Here is an 18,298-nt window from a genome sequence, read left to right as displayed (position 1 = left end):
GTTTTTTTCGATTGTATCGGCCGACATATACGGTTCGATTATATACGACCGATATTAACCTCTCGCCAATGAATTGATATCGGCAAATTTGTCGATTATGTCGCCAACATAATCATTTTTTAAACATATTTCACAAAACATAACAGATAAAATGGTTGAAATGGTGTAATTATATTGTCCAGCAGAGCACGAGCCATTGATTGCTACAGGCAACCTGCCAACCTTTTCTGTCAGTAAGGAGAGCCCAATGATGTTTTACACTCCATACCACATCATTTGATGTTTGAGTTTTTGCCCTAAACACCTGGGGCCTCATATACAAAGATTTGCGTTGAATTAATACTAAAACATTGTGTACGGGAAAAAGCTGTAAATGTGCGTACGCACATTAAAAAAATCTGATGTATGAAAAATTGCTTACTCGAAATCCCACATATATATATATATATATATATATATATATATATATATATATATATATATATATATATATATATATATATATGTTTCTGTATATAGTACTAGTCAAAAGTTTGGACACATGAATGTCTTTTGAATGGTTCTGTTCTAAAATATGCATATATAAATATTGGCCTATATATTATTATCTATTTTTCTACATCCCTGATATTGGTCCCAAAAAATGGCATTTTTAATATTTAACTCTGATTTCTATAGCATCTTTAATGTTTACATTTATATTTCAATGACTGGTTCTACCTTTTTATCTCGTATGGTGTCAAAGCAAGCAGTCTCAATCTTTTTTGCATGACCATGCAGTCCCATGTGGCGCAGCATCATGACGGCACTAAGCAAAAGGGCAGTGGGGTTTGCCATGTCTTTGCCTGCAATATCAGGCGCCGTTCCATGTACCTTACATGTAAAAAAAAAAGGATCAAAATTATTAATTAATCATTAATGAATTATTATTATTAATATAATGATGTTTTATATAGCTGAAGTTATTGCATCAGCCCCAGCATCAGAAGCATACAGATTCAAATATGGCAACGCCATTGGCTCCAATGTTCCCACTGGGAGTGACTCCAAGACCGCCAATCAATCCAGCACACAGATCACTGAAAAACAAAATCGAAAGATGGCAAAAGATGCATTTATGAGATAATTATATCATGTATGGGATCAAAGTCCTGTCTAAAGTAACACTGTTGCGAATCAAAAAATATTGTATGTAAATAAAAAAAAAAAATGTACATTGAGTGTAAAATTATAACATGCAAAAAAAAAACAAAAAAAAAAAAACCGCAGAATAAGAAACAACAAAGTCACATACTGAAAGATAATGAGGGTGAATCAAAAATGAAAACGTGTTCAAACAAAATAATTTTTTCCACTCATATTTGAATGTTTTGTGTGCTTATGGTCTTTTCACCTTAACTCGTTCCAACATTCTGTGCTTATATTTCCAAAAGATGGTATTTTATTTGAAATCACAGGCAGGCTTCAGCGTCATCTTTGGTCCACTAGTCGAGATTGATAGTTGCTCCATTAGCCAATAATATGAAGGGAAAGTTGATGTCACTAATGCTCGTGGCTGCTCAGTGTGGCTGGGGGTGTTCAGTGTTTCCAAGCGTTTCAGATAATATTGACCCCTAAGGCTGTGCATTTAATTAAAATCATATCGAAATCGCGATTTGAACATGCACGATTTCTAAAATCACCCTACAGCTCGATTCATAATACAGCGCGCCTAAATAGAGTTTGACAAATGGCCTGCATAAACAGGTATGATGAGACAAATGGCCTGCATAAACAGGTATGATGAGTTCAGCACAGGTGAACTTGGTGCCAAAAGAGTCAACATCTGTGGTGTGGAAGGCTGATGTATTGCTGAACCAGGTAATGCTCCCAATATGCACGCGTAAGCCAACCGTGTGCCTTCATTGAAAATAACGAATTTGTGTACGCAAAACACGCAATATGTGAATGGTCTATTTCACAGCAGTGTTACTAAATGCTGATATATAGTTCTGTGTCAAGTGCAAGTGTATGGTCCAGTGCAGCCTTCGCACGGTCATATAGCCCTCGCCATGGCTGACATGCACCCCTCAAAAAAATGCAACTAATAATTGTAACTAATGTAACTGATGTTCATGTAACTAATTGGTTAGTTTGGTACTGGTGACGAGCTTGGGCGGTGCTGTGAGCCACAAGCAAGCAATTGTTTCCAAATGTCGAGTCCTCTAGAGCCTAGCTCTAGAGCAAGGCTTCTTTTGTGTTTTTTCCCCAATGATTAAAATTGTTGCATGTCCGCCAGTGAGTTTTAGAAACTTGTGGCATTCAGAAAAAACAAAACTCCCGCAAAGAAACTTAAAACAGAGGAACATAAAAATCTACTGCCAGCTATCTTTTCGAAAGTGTTTTTGCAGAGCAACACAAACAGCATGCAGAAGTATAAATACACAACCATGCGAAAGGCAGGTGCCGGGGGTTGTGCCAATCACTCGAAGCAGAAGTATAAATCAGCCTTAAGAGGTCTATGATCTATGCATAGCAAAAAAATATTTGGACATGTAGAGAAGTATACGCAACTATTTCTAATATCTACTCAAGCAGAACATCGAAGCCTTACTTGAGTTTGACAGGGATCACAGGGGATTCATATAAAGATTCCATATATACATAAAATATATTCCATATATATTATGACAGCCAGTAGATGGACAGGTGTCTGAAGTTACAGTGTTTATATTGATACAAGCTCCCTGGAAACACGAACAGGTGTAGATATTATACATATAAACTGTAACATCAGACCCATGTCCATTATAGCAGTGGTTCCCAACCTGGGGTCCGCGGGGGACGCGGGAGAGGATAAGCATTGAGGTAGAAAAAGGCATAAAAATGGTCCACTATTATATAGGGCTGTACAATTAATCGATTATTAATTCGATTTCAAACTATTATAAAAAAGCATTAATGATTATTGCATCATATACCGCCACCTTTCCAGTTGTACACGGGTTGCTCTTAAAAGCGCGAAAGAGCGCGTGCAACACACACACTTAGTCAGAAGCATGCAGCCGGTCAGCATTTGCTCTCATTCGCACACTGAGACGAGCAGAGGAGCGCAGACATCTAAAGTCATTTAAGCGCTTTAATGGTCAAATAGGTGTCAAAAATGCGGTGTTTAGTAATTATTTATATTAACCCTCATTTGTGTGATAAACAAACGAGTTGAGGATCAAAAGACACGTGAAAGAGAAACCAAAGAGACAGCGAGAAATATTCCTACTGCCGCCTGTTTTTATGATTATTAATCAAACAACGAGAAAATCCCTCACTAGTCTTGACTGAAGCACTGCTGTAGCTAAAGTGTTTTTCTTACAGTGAAGATGCTTAAAGCACAGTTTGTTTAATATTTATAATCTATTGTATTTATTTCTCTTTCCTTTGCAGGGTGGAAAATAACTGCATATATACACTTGAAGTCAGAATTATTAGCCCTCCTGAATATTAGCAATCCTTTTCCTCCCAATTTCTGTTTCATTGAAAGAAGTTTTTTTTAAATTATTATTTCTGAACATAATAGTTTTAATATCTCATTTCTAATTACTGATTTCTTTTATCTTTGCTATGATGACGGTACATAATATTTTACTAGATATTTTTTTAAAATACAAGCATTCAGATTAAAGTGCAGTTCAAAGGCTTAATTAGGGTAATAAGGCAAGTCATTGTATAACAGTAGTTTCTTCTGCAGACAATCAAAATATTTATTGCTTAAGGGGGCTAATAATATTGATCTTAAATTGGTTTCAAAATATTTAAACCTGCTTTTATTCTAGCTAAAATAAAACAAAAAAGCCTAGAAGAAAAAATATTATAGGAAATACTGTTAAAATTCCTTGTTCTGTTAAACATAATTTGGGAAATATTTATATATATATATATAAAAAAAAAAAATCTCAGGAGCGCTAATAATTTTGACTTTAACTCATAATCGTTTTGAATAATCATGATTACAATTATGACCAAAATAATCTTGATTATGATTTTTTCCAAAATCGAGCAGCCCTACTATTATATATGTAAATTCCAACATAATAGTAAAAATAATTAAAATAAATAACTTTAAATAATTGTTAATATTTTGCTCACTCACGAAATGTGCTTGTCAATGTGTCGTAAAGGCAAATTAAAACAAAATCGGCAGAGAAATGTAAATGCAGTGATTCTTCAAAGGCAAAGAAAAAGATTAAACAGTATGACAAAGCCTACCTAAATTTTGGTTTTATTGAAGGCCAAGACAAGTTAAAAGTGATTAATTTATATTTTCTATACATATTATATATTAATATTACACAAACACACACATACAGTATATAAGAAAAAGGTTGGGAACCACTGCATTATAGTATATATTGTAACTTCAGACACCTGTCGGTGTAAATTATTATATACATTATGGCTGTCAAATAATTTAAAAAATCAAGTAATTAATCACACTTTTTTGTAATTATTCATGATTAATCACGAAACGTAATTAACGTAATTAATCATGATCAATCACGAAACGCCATATTTATTACAGAAATAAAAACACAGGCATGTAAGTGCCATTTCAATTTCAAAACAATCAATGCCAATAACAAACAAAAATTATTTCCATGTTGGATTCTAAGTGGGCTACAAACACACAAGCTGAGTCCCAAATCGCATACTTATGCACTATTCTACGCCATTTTGTAGTATAAATAGTGTAAGTAGTGCGTTCACACTGAAAACTCTAAAAATAATAAGTGCACTTTAGTTCCCGCATGATGCACTCATTCAGCCGGTAAAATGAAGTGTGTAACGATGGACACTTCACGCACTCAACGACCGCAGGTTTGCTTACGTAGCGGAAGGGGCGGAGCGATCGGACGCACATGTTGAATAACTTTATGTATTTCGGATGGTGAAAGCAAAATTCTTCTACGAGAGTGATTATAGCGCCTACCGATGGTGATTGCGGCAACACTCACGGCAGGTATTGTTTGATAATTTGGTCGTTTACTTCAATGATTTGGCAACCGTCAAAAGTCATCAGGGAAACGGTTTGAATTTCCGCTTAGTAAAAAACATTAGTGTGCCATTTGGGACGACACTACATACATATACTATACCCTGTTGAGTGTGTAAGTGCATAGTGCATGAGTGCATAGAGTGCCATTTGGGACGCAGCCACACACACACACACACACACACACACACACACACACACACACACACACACACACACACACACACACACACACAGACACAGACACAGACACAGACACAGACACAGACACACAGACACACAGACAACGTGCGCAGTACAGCGAACCCGTTGAGCGCATGATCGCGTTCATCAAATTAGCTTAAACTAAGCGTTCAAAATTATGGCTGTATTTTACAAGCAAGGATTCTGACACAGCAACATGAAGCAGACGCTTTACAAAAGTTGTGTGTAGGGGGGACACACATCAAACTTAATAAAACATTTGAGGGCTCATGGAAGCAACTTAAAGGCAGAGAAATGGCCTGTCTTTGACAGCTTGCAACATCATCTGGCACTTTCACTGAGTACCTTTACATGGAAACCAATACTCCGCTTTTATGAGCAGCGACTTTTGATTACCTTAAGGCAGGGCTATTCAGTTAGCGGCCCACACGCCACATGCTGCCCAGAATCAACCTCCGAGTGGCCCAGCCCATGTTTCCGCACATAGATATTAAATTAATATAATTATTCATAAATTGATATTTAATATAATTTAATATAAAAATATATATTAATTCAAATATATAGTATATCAATATAAATATTAAGTATTTATTATGTCTATGGTACCAACCAAAAAAGTGCATTACTACATAATTACTTAGCCGGCAACACGCAAACAATGCAGAGCGTGCCGGTAGTAGCTGAGGTTACTTACTATCATTATGTCTTTCTCAACACTGAAACGTAAAATTGGCAATGGAAATCGTAAGTTTAACCCTGCCTGGACAGACAAATACTTGTTTTTTTCATGGATGTGATTTCATTGCGATGTTAAAAAATAACTTTGCTGGTTGACTGGATGGACTTGAGCTCCCTACGGAGTTGGCCGTTTTTGTCAGAGACCCGTTCACTGTTGCAATAGAAGGGGACTTATCCGCCAGAGCTAAGAAACTGGTCCCTTCCATTGACAAGGGGAAATTCACACTAGAACTTGTTGACATGCAGTCATCTGTAACCAATGTTTTGGACTGATGTTAACCCACATCAGTTCCCTAACATTAAGTAAGTAGCGATCGACATGTTCGGTATGCTTGAATCAACATATATATGTGAGCCAAAATTTTCACACATGAACTCCATAAAAAGCAACTCTCGTTGCTCCCTGATTGACCATACGCTCCACCAATGCCTTTGAATTGCATTGACAACTTACAAACCTAAAGGCACTGTTCTCGTTCAAAACAAAAATGTCACTTCTCCCGCTAAATCAGCAGGGTAACTAGCCTACAATACATCAATATAATGTGGGATGCGTAACAGAAATGCCCAATCACACATGGTGATTTAGGGTGCTTTCACACCTACACTTTTGTTTTGGAACCTGTCTCGTTTGCCCTGTTGGCGCAGTTCGTTTGGCATATGTGAACAGGGCAAATAGTAATTGCTCCGAGACCGCCTGAGTGAGGTGGTCTCGGCTCGATTGAAACAAACCCTGGAGCGGTTCGATTGCAGTGAGAAAGCGATCCGATCCGAGCGTGGTTATATCACTGTGTTTTATGGATATGTAATAGGCATACGGCTATATGAAGAGAAAATTATGAGTAGGGCTGGAAGTTTCCTGAGTCTCCGGATGCCCGCAAACAAGTGATGATCTCCCGGTAATCTCGCGTCTTCCTCCCGGTCCTCAAATAGGTATCGTCGCGCACCCTTCTCACCCCTCCCCACCGCATCTCTCCCCACTCTTCAGACACGTCACGTGCACCATGTCAAACCACCACCCCTCCTGACAGCTGAGTGGGACGCTGCAAAATAAACCTTGACACTCTGACCAATGTGAGGAGAGTTTACTCGCACGTGACTTGTTTTAGCTCTTTTGGTCCGATTAGCAGTGTGAAAGCTAACCGCTCCAAGAGCAAAGAGCAACAATGTAACATTTGTAATCTCTGTTTTTGGAACAACTGAATCTATTCACAGGTGTGAAAGCACCCTTAGAATATGTTCCCTCAGTGTTGTTATAGTTAAACAAGTGTGCACTTTTTATTACCTGTACTTTGAGACGTTCCTGGGTTAAATGTTTGCAAGTTGTTTATTTTGTTTTAAAAGGAAACAATGTTATTTCTAATAGCCTACTACTGTGCACTATTTTGTTTTATGCACTTTGTGATCAGATAGGTCAGATATGTAGCCTAGGTCAGTTTTTTTTTTCTTTTGTAAGTGGAAAAAAATAGGGGCTACCTCAGGTTCTGTTAATTCAGCTATTCTTGTATGCACCTTTTGCTCTGCAAACTGACCAATGTTAAAAGAGAAACAAGGGATTCCCGAAATGAGAAGGTTTTTCCTATATAAAATCTAATATATATATATATATATATATATATATATATATATATATATATATATATATATATATATATATATATATATATATATATATATATTAGAGAGAGAGAGAGAGAGAGAGAGAGAGAGAGAGAGAGAGAGAGAGAGAGAGAGAGCTTATATTCATAAAAAACATGTATACTTTACTGTATACTGTTTTTGTCTGTGATAGCAGCGTCAATCTACTAGTATTATACGCAGACCTCTGGTTGTTATTTTGAGAATCTTCTTTAAAAAAATTATACATTTATGACGGCGAGATCAACAGAATGTGTCTGAAGTTGGTTACAATATACATAATAATAATAATAATAATAATAATAATAATAATAATGTGAAACTCTGCATCTTCACACACCCGTCTGTGATTCCAGTGTATAATATTTACATGAATCCCCTCTGATCACTGGCAGGTGTCTATATTATCTGAAACTCCTTGGAAACAAAAGCACACATTGAGCAGCCACAAGTGGCATTGAAGTGATCAAGCAAAATACAAGCACAGAATGCGGAAACAAGGGCAAAGGTGAAAAGACTGCAGAAGACTGGTATTTAAACAAAACATTTAAATATGAGCACACAAGCGTTGTTTCTTATTCCGTGTTTATTTTTCACTTTTGCACGTAATATTTTTTCACACAATACCAATACTTTAGGCGAGAATTCGATCTCAATCGCAAACAATTTACACAAACTCACCTCAAGATGTCACCATAAAGGTTAGGCATTACGAGGACATCAAACTGAGAGGGATCTTGCACCATCTAGAGAAGAAAAAAATAAACCAAGCTAAGTTCTCAAAAATAAGTTTAATTTAGGGTAACTTTATTACTTCAAATACCTTTTAACAATTAACAAATGATCCAGTGTTTACTGGTAGGTTGCCACTGAGAATGATTAAAACTTGATCATAAATATTTATTTAGATGAGACAGAACCACATTTTATATATTTATTAGACTACATTGATAACAAAAACAAATATTAGTTTTAAATTATTATACGATGTCTAAATTAAATTAGAATAGCTATAGTCTGTCAAAATTTTGCTAGACTTGTTAGATTTTTAAACTTTTAAACATCGGCTAAATGCAATTTAGAGAAAAAAAGTATGCTAATTAATTGTACATATATCTGTGTATCGATGGATTTGTTCTTCAGTATTAGGACTTTCCGATGTTCTAGAACAGCGGTTCTCAAACTGTGGAACGCGAGCTTCCTTCTAGTGGTGCGCGGAGGAATCAAATAAGTCATATGTACATGCTATTTCAAAATTTATCAAAAATGTTATATGAATATGAGGATATATTGCATATACTTGTGAGGTTCAGGCAACATTTTCAGGTGTTGATGAATAGACTACTATATGTTAATACTTTACATTTAAGTACAGCAATTTCTTTTTACTTTAAGAACAGTAACCTACCATTTTTTACTTTTAAAAGCACATTTTAACTAAAATGTTCATGTTATTAGTTTGTTTGTTTGTTTGTTTGCTTACATTTAAGCACAGTAAAGTCCTAACGTTCAGACTATTTATAACGTTTAAAGTGTCTGACATTAATAAATATTCTGAATAATAGTAATTAATCTGCCATGTTTTTGAACTGTGGAGAGCTGTAGCTTAAACTGGTCTACTGCGCTACTGTATTTCAATACTGCGCATTATGGTGGCTCTTGGAGAGATTTTTTTTTTCAGAGGTGGTACTTGATGAAAAAAAGTTTAAGAACCACTGCTTTAGAACATTGAAAGTAATTGTACTTAAGAGATTTATCAATAAATGTATAATGCAAATGATCAGTTAATAATCGCATGAAAAAAAGACCATGTAAAGTTTTGGAGGTTATAATTGCACCTATGTTGCCTTTTGTATAAAACAAGTATATGAATATCATTAACATTGATGAAATATTGATGAAATAAAATATCCACAATACTCTGAACAAACAAGCAAACACTGAAATACTGGGATGTGTATGAGAGCTGCTGTTTGAAGATGATGAAATGGATATAGCCTAATGCAAAAAATAGTTTTGTATAAATGCATCAATATGATGTAAAGTCTGGTTACTAGCACTATACTAAATCAGGTAGTAGAAATGGATACTTTTTACCCAAGTGCATTTTTGAGTCCATACTACTTTACTTCAACAGAGTCAACAGAGAATTCTGTGCATGTGAAGTCTCAAATCGCCAGTCAGAGGGGATGTAATTGGCCGTTACTAATATGAATTCAGTTTTGTTGATGCAAGAAAGATTCATATAAGGCTATCTTTTGGCTTACCACTGTAGTGACATTATGAAGAATTGATGGTTATGAAAGGGGAAATCCTGAACTTTACATAGAAACCAAACTTGTTTCAGGACATTTTACAGTTGGAAAATAACAAAATCTCTTTATGCAATATGATCTTTATTTAACATACTAATGATTTTTGGCATAATATAAAAATCTATTATTTTTTAATATACCCGTTTGACTTGCAACTGGTTTCGTGGTCCAGGGTTACATATTACAACATTGCTCTATATTTTGATTTGGGGCTCCAAAACGAGTATATTATTTATTTATTATGTCATCAAATGGTTTGTGTAAATATGCTTGACAAGATTTTTCTGAAATACACACTGTTGTTAAACTTGATGACATTTTAGTGTGTCTTTGGGAAATCATTGTAAAAATTAACAATTTTTACTCCAGAAAACAAAAATATTGCACATTACACTTTCTAATACATTAAATATAATGTATAAAACAAACAAAACAATATTGTTACTGCACTTAAATTGTTGTATACTAGCCATAGTTTAAATTTAACCAAGATATTAACCCTTAATCAGTCCTCTCATATTCTAAACAATAATAAGTGTTTATATAAATAACTACTATTAATATAAATTACTTTATTTTTTTGTCAAAAGTAAAGTACCTGCGAATTTAATGACATTTAAACCTGGTGAAATGGGCCAATAGGACACAATGGAATTGATAACCATAGAAACCAGAAGCCACAGAATGCCGGCTTCTATTTGCGAGTTCTATAGACCAATTACCATGTTTGTAAACATTCAGGATGCGCGCGCAGGGAGGTGGCAGAAAGCAACCGGGAGCCCCAGCATTTACAGCGAGGGAATGACACCAGGGGCCTGTTTCAGTAAGGAGGTTCAAACAACTCGCAGTTTAAACTTGAACTCTGAGTTGATTTACCGAGAGATTAAAAACTCTGAGTTTTCGGTTTCAGAATAGCGGATTTGAGTTAGGTCAATCAACTTTGAGTAGACCAACTCAGAGTTAAGCGTGCACACCGTGACTATAAAAAGGCATTATCAATGAAGCGCAGATATTACGAGTGACTATGGGAACATCTTAAAAAAAGAGATCACCATTTCTTTCTCCAGCTGAACTTGATTTGCTCAAGCAAAGTTATAGCAAATATGAGTGTATATTTTTAAAAAGAAGCAAACATCAGAGAAACAGAGACAGTTAGCCTGGGAAAACAGCTGCTCAAGTTTATGCAGAATTTTTTTTTTTTAAAGTATTTAAACATTTAAATATAATAAAATAAGTAATGTAATGTGTGATGTTTATACTTTTTTCTAAACTTTTATACACCTTTATCAGTTTTAATAGATTTAACTGTGCACTTGTGTCTGCCTTTTTATTGATCAAGTGATAGAGGTTGATATAACATTAAGACGGTAAGCAGTGCTAAAAATTATTTAGACAGAATAATAATCCCATTAATCTAGTAACAGTACATTTCGAAGGTTAAGCTTAATATTTATGGAAAAAAGGACAAGCCTCGTACGTGACTTTGTTCTGTGTGTGACAAAAATGTAGGCAATAGCTGTGTTTCCATCAAAATACAGGCTATTACATAAATTTGTGCAAAACTGGAATAACGCCTAAAAGATAAAGCAGCGTTTTTATCCAAAGAGTCAAAGAGAACACACTCGTCACTTCCTGATTAACTTGTGCCAAATATCAACAGTAAAAACAGAATTTACTGCGGTAGAATAAGCTGCATCAATAATTTTTTATTTTATACTTGCGCCTCAGAAGACAATTGACAAACAATGAACATGTGGGGGCGTTTAAAGCCATGAGACACGGAGACTCTTGACACGCTCCAGACGCTCGGAGGTAGTTAATAATATACACTAATACTGAAACAGTAAAGGCATTTTAGAATGACTAAAACAACATTTAAGATGTTCTGCAGTGTGCTCAGTCTGCTGGTTTGTCCATTGGTTGGTTGCTGGTTGGTCATTCACACACATTTTCATCAACATCTCCAACAAACCTTTTTTTAATGTACATACTGTAATTTATTAAGTGTACTTCGTAGTTTATGCGCATCTTTTCTTATGAAATAAAAGTTTAACCTACTCAGTTATGCACATGTTATATTATGCGTATTTTCAAAAGTTATGTGAATCATGACGTTGCCATCAATCGTTTTTATGCACATCTCCAAAATGAGCTCTAAAATAGGTGTGCGGAGACGTAAGGCTAAGGCGAGAAATACGCTTCATCTTTAAAAAGGGGGAGGAGGCCGACAGAAACTCTGAGTTTAGAGAATAAAACCTGCTCCGGACCAGGTTAGATTCACAGAGTAAGTTACCACAGTAACTGACTCTGAGTTAAAGTTACCTCTCTTTCAGAAACAGGCTTGACTTACCCTGATTTCTTTAGTTTAACAAACCTGCCATTTTGAAACGGAAAACCCAGAGTTTCTCTCATTTCAGGGTTAAAATACTCTGAGTTTTCATTTAACCTGCTTTCTGAAACAGGCCCCTGATGCGGTGCAGAGTTTGTTGTTGTTTTAGAAATAGGATATATTACTTGCATATTATATATATTATTTACATAATGCTTACAGCATATTATAACAGCTAGTCACCCAGTGAAAAGCACAGTGATTCAGCAAAATTAACGTTAAAGTGAGCGGCGTTCATCTGACAGCTCCATTTGTGATAGCACCCTCCCAATGAATATTGGATAAGACGAAGTGACCAAGCATCCAGCCCGAAATATACAATCTCAATGAAGCTCCGAGTGATTTTACAAGAGAGAAGTTAAAGGTCTACAAGTCTTTGGATGCCAACAATGTTGTTCTTTGTGGTCATGTGCAATAAATATTGCTCCATCATGACCAGATTCAAGAGCTAAACACCAAGATTCCGCCTAGCCAAAGACAAGGAAACAAGACGGAGCTAACGTTATACAAGGCCTGGGTAATTAATCACCAACACGCAAAACGACTGCATTCTGACAGTGAACTTCACCCTAAAGTTGGTTTTATATTCGCACATTCAGACTTTCTCCTTAATAATATAATTTCATAAAAATATTATTTGCAAACTCTAAATAGCGAAATCATATTAGCAACAGCCAATGACTATCAAAGTACAACATTTTCAGTCAAATAAACAGTGCTAATGTTGTTTTCAAGTCACACTAGCAGGTTATTTCAGACCGAATAGTCAAAGTGCCATGGTAAACAATATAGGGAATGTGTCACAAGTTCTCAGTAAATGAATGTGTGAATATAAAGCTAAGTTTACCTTAATAAACGTAACCTTCACGTTTCATTGTTAGCATTCAGTGTCCGCAGATTAATTAACCACATGTAACTGTTTTTGCTGAAATCATTTCTGCAACCAAAAACGAGTGATGTGTCTGATTCAGCAAAGCGTGAACTGACCTGATATGACATGAGAACTGCAGAGTCCAGCATTTCTAATTAGCTCCTTACTTCATTCAGCTCCCATTTAGCCAAAGACGTCTGCAGTCGGTATTAAAGCAGTGTGTGGTGTGGTAAAAGTTAAGTTTTCTTTTTTTGGACTCGAATTCGGCATCCTACCGCAAAACACGATATCTTTCCCATTGCAGCCTGTCTGTTTTCTGCAACCGGGGACCCGTATGACGTCATGTGTGACGTAGGTTGGTAATTGGTCTATATGTGACATCATACTGTATGTTACTGCAACTCTTGTCGGTTTGTTTATTCTGTAGCTCTGACAATTCAAATATGGGTCAGCTCAGTTCATGTTGTAAACCATCAAGAAATGATTGTGGCAGTGTGGACTATTATCATCATTGTACACCACCACAATCTTCCACAAACAAAGTGGAAAACGATTTACATCTAGAGAGAGATGTGGATCGTCAAAAAGGAAGAGGAAAGGAGCGTTCCTCTAAAAAGAAGAGAAAATTTTGGAGATGGACCTTTTCTCATCTAAGAGGTGTTAAAAAATACAACAAGGCCTCGTCTGACCACAGTTCTGAGGTCTCTCCTGCTACCTGTTTGGCTCCTGACAACAGTGCTGCCCCGTCTCTTACAGCTGCCTGTTTGAGTCCTGACAGCAGTACTGAGGTCTCTCCTGCTGCCTGTTTATGTCCTGACAGCAGTACTGAGGTCTCTCCCGCTGCCTGTTTTACTACTTTACTGCCGTGTATCCGAGTCTCGACTGCTGTACTGAGTTCTCTCCTGCTGCTGCCAGTTTGAGTCCCAAATGCTGTACAAAGGACTCTCCTGCTGCTGCCAGTTTGAGTCCCGACTGCTGTACTGAGGACTCTCCTGCTGCTGACAGTTTAAGTCCAGACTGCTGTACTGAGGAATCTCTTGATTCTGCCAGTTTGAGTCCCGACTGCTGTACTGAGGACTCTCTTGATTCTGCAAGTTTGAGTCCCGACAGCTGGACTGAGGACTTTTCTGCTGCTGCCAGCTTGAGTGCCGACTGCTGTACTGAGGACTCTCTTGATTCTGCAAGTTTGAATCCCGACAGCTGTACTGAGGACTTTTCTGCTGCTGCCTGTTTGGCTCCTGACTGGATTACAGAGGTCTCTCTTTCTGCCTGTTTAAGTCCTGACAGCTGTACTGAGGTCTCTACTGCTCCGGTCCATCTGGCTTCTTCCTGCACAGTCTATGTGTCTCCTGCACCTGTCTGCTTGGTGACCAATTGGAGTCCAGATGTCTTTCTTTATTCCTCATTTTGAGTTTTAATGTCATTTGCATCATATTTCTGATCTGCTCTAAATAAAGCATTTTTGAAAAATTTTCAAAAATTGTTTTTATTTTTATTTTGCATAAAAAACAATTATAGCCACATTGATTACTCAAAAGTGTAATTTTTTCAAATAACATATGGTTTAAATTTAATTTGCCATGTTGATGTTGAGTATTGTGATATTTCTTGTTATATTCATTTCCCTGTACGTGGAGCTTAATGGTAGTTGAGTTCAATTTAAGTGTCTTAGCTATTACTTTTATTTTGATTATAATTAATATAAAATTAAGTAAAATTTTTGGCTAAGTGCATAATTGATAGCCTCACACATTACTTAAATAATAGTTCTTTTACTTTAGATCCATTGCAGTTTGGCTTCAGAGCAAACTACTCAAATGAGATGGCAAATTTCTACTTCACAGAAAAAGTAAAGTCTTTAATAGATAATGGGGGGGTCGTTCGGGCTGTATTTCTTGACTTCAGGAAGGCCTTTGATACTGTAAATCTTGAGCTGCATCCCAAATCGCATACTTATGCAGTATTCTACGCCATTTTGTAGTATAAATAGTGTAAGTAGTGTGTTCACACTGAAAACTCTAAAAATAATAAGTGCACTTTAATTACCCGGATGATGCACTCATTCAGCCGCTAAAATGAAGTGTGTAACGATGGACACTTCACGCACTCAACGAACGCAGGTTTGCTTACGTAGCGGAAGGGGCGGAGCTATCGGACGCACATGTTGAATAACTTTATTTATTTTAGATGGTGAAAGCAAAATTCTCCTACGAGACTGATTATAGCGCCTCCCGATGGTGAATGCGGCAATACTCATGGCAGGTATTATTTGATAATTCTGTTGTTTATTTCACTGATTTGGCAACCATCAAACGTCATCAGGGAAACGGTTTGAATTTCTGCTTGGTAAAAAAACATTAGTGTGCCATTTGGGACACAACTACATACATATACTATCCTGTTGAGTGTGTAAGTGCATAAGTACATAGTGCATGAGTGCATAGTGTATAGTGTGCCATTTGGGACGCAGCTATAGAATTCTCATGTGCAAATTAGTAGGTTGTAACTTCTCCCCACAAACTTTAAAATGGATAGAATCATACCTGTCTGGTCACACACAGTGTGTTAATATACAGAATTACAAATCTGCCCCATTAGGTATATCCACAGGTGTTCCGCAGGGATCCATTTTGGGCCCTTTACTTTTTACTTTATATAATACTGATTTTCCATCCATTTGTCCTTATACTAATATACAAATGTATGCAGATGACACTGTTATATTTATTCAAAGGAGGAATGTGTTGCAAGTTACAAACAAACTCACAGAATTGCTAGTACATAGTTTAACCTGGTTAGAACAGTGCGGATTACAGTTGAACATCTCTAAAACAGTGTGTATGTTTTTTTCTAAGAACAATAGGTTAAGGGAAGTACCAGATGTATTGGTATCAAGGGAAACATTACAAGATGTTTTAAGTACAAGTACCTTGGTGTTTTGATAGATTTAAAACTATAATTTTGTAACAGGTAAAAAGGTTTGCACCCGGGTCAGATAGGTTAGGGCAGCCTCACATGACATCTCATCACAAAAAAAAAAAACATCGATCATCACTCATTTCTCATATCACTTATTGTTTAACCACTTGGTCCCAGGGCTGGACGATATGGCAAAAATTTATATCACTATAGATTTCTTAATTTTGATTGATACAATATAATTCCGATATCGATATAGACAATATTAAAAACATAGGAAAAAACTGCCAAGAACACACACTATAGATGTCTGTACCTAAAGTACACATGTCTGCAAACTGAATATGCAAAGTCTATATACCTCCAGGCACTTGTAACTTTGTTTTTTAAAATAAATACCAATACAAAAAATTTATGTTCACTTTTTATTTGTATTTAGCCTTTACAAACAAGAAATGTGAAATAAACTGTCAAAAAACTAAAACTCTCAGACTCTGCTTATTTATTTATATAAATAATATAAAGATAGTTCATGGAGGTTAGTTTGACCAGCGTCCGGACAGAGCGGCCATGTGACATAATCTGCAGCCCATTGGTTCTTTTCTTTATTGACATAGGGCTGACCCAATCACAAACTTCCATGTTGGGCTCTGTGTACATTTTTTTACAGCAGCTTAATTTATTGATTGTTTTAATCCTAAGCATAATGAAAGGTTAGCAAAATTAAACAATACAAAATGGTTACATTTTTTTGTTCTAACCATCACTTGAAAATTGAAACGGTTTCTTTTTTCTTGTGACTGTAAAATGGCATAAACTTCTGTGACAATGATCCCCTCAGGTACTGATTAAGCGCTTTACTCAACGTTAAATGCTACCAATGTGAGTTTGAATACCATGCCATTAACATGACATCTATTGACATACTGAAACAGCAGCAGCATCCGTGCAAGCATCTTCTTATGAATGAGTTTATCGAGCATCATATCCAATGCCCTTCTTTACCAATTTTAGATGAAAAAGCAAAATAATAATCTTTGTGGCTACTTGGAGTTTAGGAGTTTGGCCTTCGGAGTGGATTTACTACAGATGACACAACAATGCTTGACTGCTACAGACACTAAAAGTGTTAAAAAGTTCTAAAAAATTAGAAATGAAAGAAATCTATACTTACATTGAGACACACTGTATCCAGATACATCTCAGTGAATTTCACATCCTTAAAATTTTCTGCAACCTCTCTGCACTTCCGCAAAAACAGACCATCTGACATCCGCCTAGAAGAAATCACTTATTTGAATGCTATATTTATTAAATAACTAAAAATATATTTCTTACTAAAATAAGCAAACTGTTTCTATTAGGGATCTAAACTATCTAAAAATAAATGTTTCTCAAAAAGCAAATGAGCAGATTAAAAACAATTTTCAAGTACATTTTGATTTTGTAATGTTAAAGTAGTTTGCAGTACTTGAAGGGGTGTTCATAACACTGTTATGAAACCTTTATAATCATGACATGACACGACATGATTGTAAATGAGATTTCATGCATTCATTTTATTTTAATTTTCAACAATACTTCACAATGTTTACTGTATTACTATATTTGTAAATGTTGACTTGGTTCAAATAATAACATTACATTAAATAACATTTAATTTAAACTAATAAAACCTAACCCTTACTTTTGAATCATATTAAAAATATGACATTATATATTTAATAATGTTAATAAAACATCATATTACATCATATTAACATCATATTATTAAGGATGTGATTTGTGATGACACACTTACATGATGTTGGCTTTGTGAACAGCAGTGACACTGGTTCTTTGGTTATTCCTGGCATACTCAAATGCATACTCAGCAATGCGTCTGCTGGCCTCCTCTGTGATTAGTTTAATACTCTGAACAACTCCATCCACGATCTGATTCACAGCAAAAACAAAAGCAGTGCAATTAAAATACCGACGTGACAACCAGTTTGCTATATCAAAATCAGTTAGATTGTATCAGGTTTATGATCATTACTATTATTAAACAGACTTATGTTAGTACACACATAAAGACAAGATGTAAAAAAAAAAAAAAAAAAAGACTGCTGTGCAGTGTGGAAACTCGTTTTACTTTTTGCACAGCAAGTTTCATATGGTGGACTTCTATAGGTCTACATGTAGAACAACATGAA

General features: G+C 35.8%; 1 protein-coding gene and 1 long non-coding RNA gene across 5 annotated transcripts in view; one reads left to right on the top strand and one right to left on the bottom strand.

Moving 5' to 3' along the window:
- The window catches only part of idh3a (isocitrate dehydrogenase (NAD(+)) 3 catalytic subunit alpha), a 63,676-nt gene that overhangs the window by 5,441 nt on the left and 39,937 nt on the right, over window positions 1-18,298 (bottom strand). For 3 of the 4 annotated variants that reach the window (XR_015525584.1, XR_015525585.1, NM_200951.2), the window contains 5 exon segments: window positions 17,905-18,038; window positions 17,278-17,380; window positions 8,291-8,355; window positions 995-1,079; window positions 721-873 (listed from right to left, as the gene is read on the bottom strand). Coding sequence is in view for 1 of the 4 variants with exons in the window: in NM_200951.2 (NP_957245.2) it covers window positions 721-873; window positions 995-1,079; window positions 8,291-8,355; window positions 17,278-17,380; window positions 17,905-18,038 (540 nt within the window). In the remaining 3 variants the exon portion in view is untranslated. 4 annotated transcript variants of the gene reach the window in all.
- The window catches only part of LOC147837838 (uncharacterized), a 220,598-nt gene that overhangs the window by 181,571 nt on the left and 20,729 nt on the right, over window positions 1-18,298 (top strand). The window lies entirely within an intron of this gene.

Source organism: Danio rerio, chromosome 25, assembly GCF_052040795.2.
Source record: "Danio rerio strain M-AB ecotype USA chromosome 25, GRCz13ab, whole genome shotgun sequence".
NCBI classification, from domain to species: Eukaryota; Metazoa; Chordata; class Actinopteri; order Cypriniformes; family Danionidae; genus Danio; species Danio rerio.
Note: the sequence above shows the minus strand (reverse complement) of the source record. Positions and strands in the feature narration are given on the sequence as shown.